Source organism: Setaria viridis, chromosome 9 (assembly GCF_005286985.2).
Source record: "Setaria viridis chromosome 9, Setaria_viridis_v4.0, whole genome shotgun sequence".
In the NCBI taxonomy this organism is placed as follows: domain Eukaryota; kingdom Viridiplantae; phylum Streptophyta; class Magnoliopsida; order Poales; family Poaceae; genus Setaria; species Setaria viridis.
In genome coordinates, this window is record NC_048271.2 from 16,114,329 (window position 1) to 16,117,050 (window position 2,722).

Here is a 2,722-nt window from a genome sequence, read left to right on the forward strand (position 1 = left end):
TGTATTAATTGCTTGGAAACTATGCTTGGTTTAGTATAGTAGTAAACTTAGAATGGTAAAACAACAGTAGAACTTATGGCTAAAATATTGAAAGTAAGGACCTACACTAGTCGCTTTTGGCAAAAACAAACTCCAGAGCCAAAAAGCTTGGATGTCTAGGTGTTGGTGGAGTAGTACGGCTGGCCAGTTAAGTCTTGTTGAGCGTAGTCGTTCAGCCTTGTTGTGGCACATCTTTTTAGGTGATGTTGATACGCCTGAGCTCGCTGCAAGTAGCACTTGGCCTCCCCAACTTCCTCCTAGTTGGATGGTTGAGTGGGATCCCTCCTCGGACGGTGAGGACCGGGATCATTGATGTCATGATCGGCTTCATCATGATATCCTGCAATGACGTCTAGACTCTACTTATTTATTTCTGTTATTTGGAAACTCTACAAACCTTGTTTGAATTTCGAACGTAATGCTGTAATAATTTGATGCACTTGTTTAATTGAGATGGATTGTTGAAATCTCTGTAACCTCTTGCCTTCGTGCGAGTCTTGCTTTCTCGATCCTGAGTTAAGTGGTTTATCGGATGAAATCCGACGGACGACCAAGTTGATTTGTTTAAAGCAGATGATCGCGTGTTAAACGGCTTCAGTGTGCTTTAGCCAAGTTAATTTGGGTGGTTCCACCACAAGTAGCTTGGCTCGCTGCTGTTGTTTATTTACTTGTCATTTTGGCATGGCTTTTGCGCCCACTCCCTCGAGTGGTGTACAGTTTATGAACCATCTGTTGAATAAATGTGTTATCAGCCTCCTTGGACTGATATTTGTATCATATTTAGTCTCTGCTTATGTGGGGACGCTTCAGCACACAGGCTGCTAAGCAGATCGAGCAGCTGCCGAGCGTATAGATTAGCTTAGAGAGGAAAAAGCATTACAGCAGTACGTACGCAAAAAGAAGAGACCGCAGGGGTACTAATTTATTCAATATGAAAGAAAGAAACAGAGTACATAGATGTATATGTTAGGGGTAGAATCGTTGTAGATGTTCGATATTCCATGGATTCGGGACACTAGATCCATCTGCCTATTGGAGTCGGTATGTGCCGGGTTGGATGATCTCTTTGACAATGAAGAGGCCCTCCCAAGGGGTGGCCAGTTTGTGCAAATCCCTAGTTGATTGTACTCGGCGAAGCACCAAATCACCAATGTTGAAGGGGCCATTCCTTGACGTTGCGGTCATGATAACATTGTATCTGCTGCTCATGGCGTGCATGCTGTAGGAGGGCTGCCACGCGATGCTCTTCAAGGCTATCTATATCAACTTGCCGACTTCTTTCTGCCTTGCCTTCTTCATAGTACTGGATGCGCGGAGCACAGAAGGCCACATCTAATGGTAATATAGCTTCTGAGCCGTATACCATGAAGAAGGGGGTGTAGCGGTGGTCCTACTTTTCTGAGTTCTTAGACCCCAGATTACATGAGGCACCTCACGTAGACACTTGGTGGCGTACTTGGATGCATCGTCAAAGATGTGAGACTTGAGGGACTGAAGGATCGTCCCATTCACACGTTCCACTTGGTCGTTGCAGCGTGGGTGTGCTACTAAGGAGTAGTACACGTCAATGAGGTTGTCTTGGTAAAAGTCCCAGAACTCGGCACCCGTAAACTATCCGCCCAAGTCGGTTATAATTCTGTTAGGCACTCTGAAGCGATACATGATTTCTTCCACGAATTGGGTGGCTTTGGCTGACTCGATACTGGTGACAGTTTTACTTCGATCCATTTCGCGAATTTGTCAACAGCTAGAAAAATGTGTGTATGCCCACCTGGGGCTGTTTTGAAAGGTCCGACCTTATCCAGCCCCCAGCATGCGAAAGGCCATGATGGGGGATGGTGCGTAAGGCTTGAGCCTGAAGGTGCTGCTGTTTGGAGAAGAATTGACACCTCAACGCTTGACGAGTTCCTTTGCATCGGCTACTGCTGTGGGCCAGTAGAAGCCGAATCGGAAAGCTTTGCCAACCAAAGTGCCAGAAGCAGCGTGGCTTCCACATATTCCCGAGTGGATTTCATCTAATAGTTCGATGCCTTTAATGTGTAGAACGCATTTCATCATTATGCCTGTAGATGCAGCTTTTTTGTAGAGTTCTGTGCCTATAACAACATAATTTGCACTGCGCTGAGCTAATTTCTCATGTTCAACATTGTCATTTGGTGCCAGCTGGTCAGTGATTAAGGCTATGAATAGGGCGCGCCAATCTTCTTCTGCCTCGATCATCATGACCTCGGCGGATTTTAGGTTGGCTGAAGCCTGATCACTAGGTTCATTAGCCTGGTCGGGGTCCAGGACTTTGATAGAATGTTTCCGAAGATCCTGAACAAATACGCCGACTGGAACTTGTGCACACTTGGAGCCGAGCTTGGATGGGACGTCGGCAGCGATGTTGTGGTCCCTGGGGACATGATGGAACTCGAGGCCGTCGAAGTGGGCTTCAAGCTTGCGAATTTTTGCACAGTAAGCATCCATGGAGTCCTTAGGCAGTCCTAGTTTTTGTTGACTTGCTCGATCACCACCTTTGAATCACCATAAGCGGGTACACGCTAGATTCCGAGGGAGACGGCTATGCGGAGGCCATGGATGAGAGCCTTATACTCGGCACCATTGTTGGTAGCCATGTAGTAGATCTGGAGCACATACTTTAGCTGGTCGCCTTTTGGGGATATGAAAAGCACTCCTACGT

The 2,722-nt window shown here is 46.7% G+C and overlaps 1 protein-coding gene across 1 annotated transcript; it reads right to left on the reverse strand.

Moving 5' to 3' along the window:
* Nucleotides 1-1,929: 1,929 nt before the first annotated feature.
* On the reverse strand, nucleotides 1,930-2,508 carry LOC117835357 (uncharacterized). The gene has a single exon (XM_034714719.1). The coding sequence runs from the start codon at nucleotides 2,506-2,508 to the stop codon at nucleotides 1,930-1,932; it is 579 nt and encodes a 192-aa protein (XP_034570610.1).
* Between the last annotated feature and the right edge of the window lie 214 nt (nucleotides 2,509-2,722).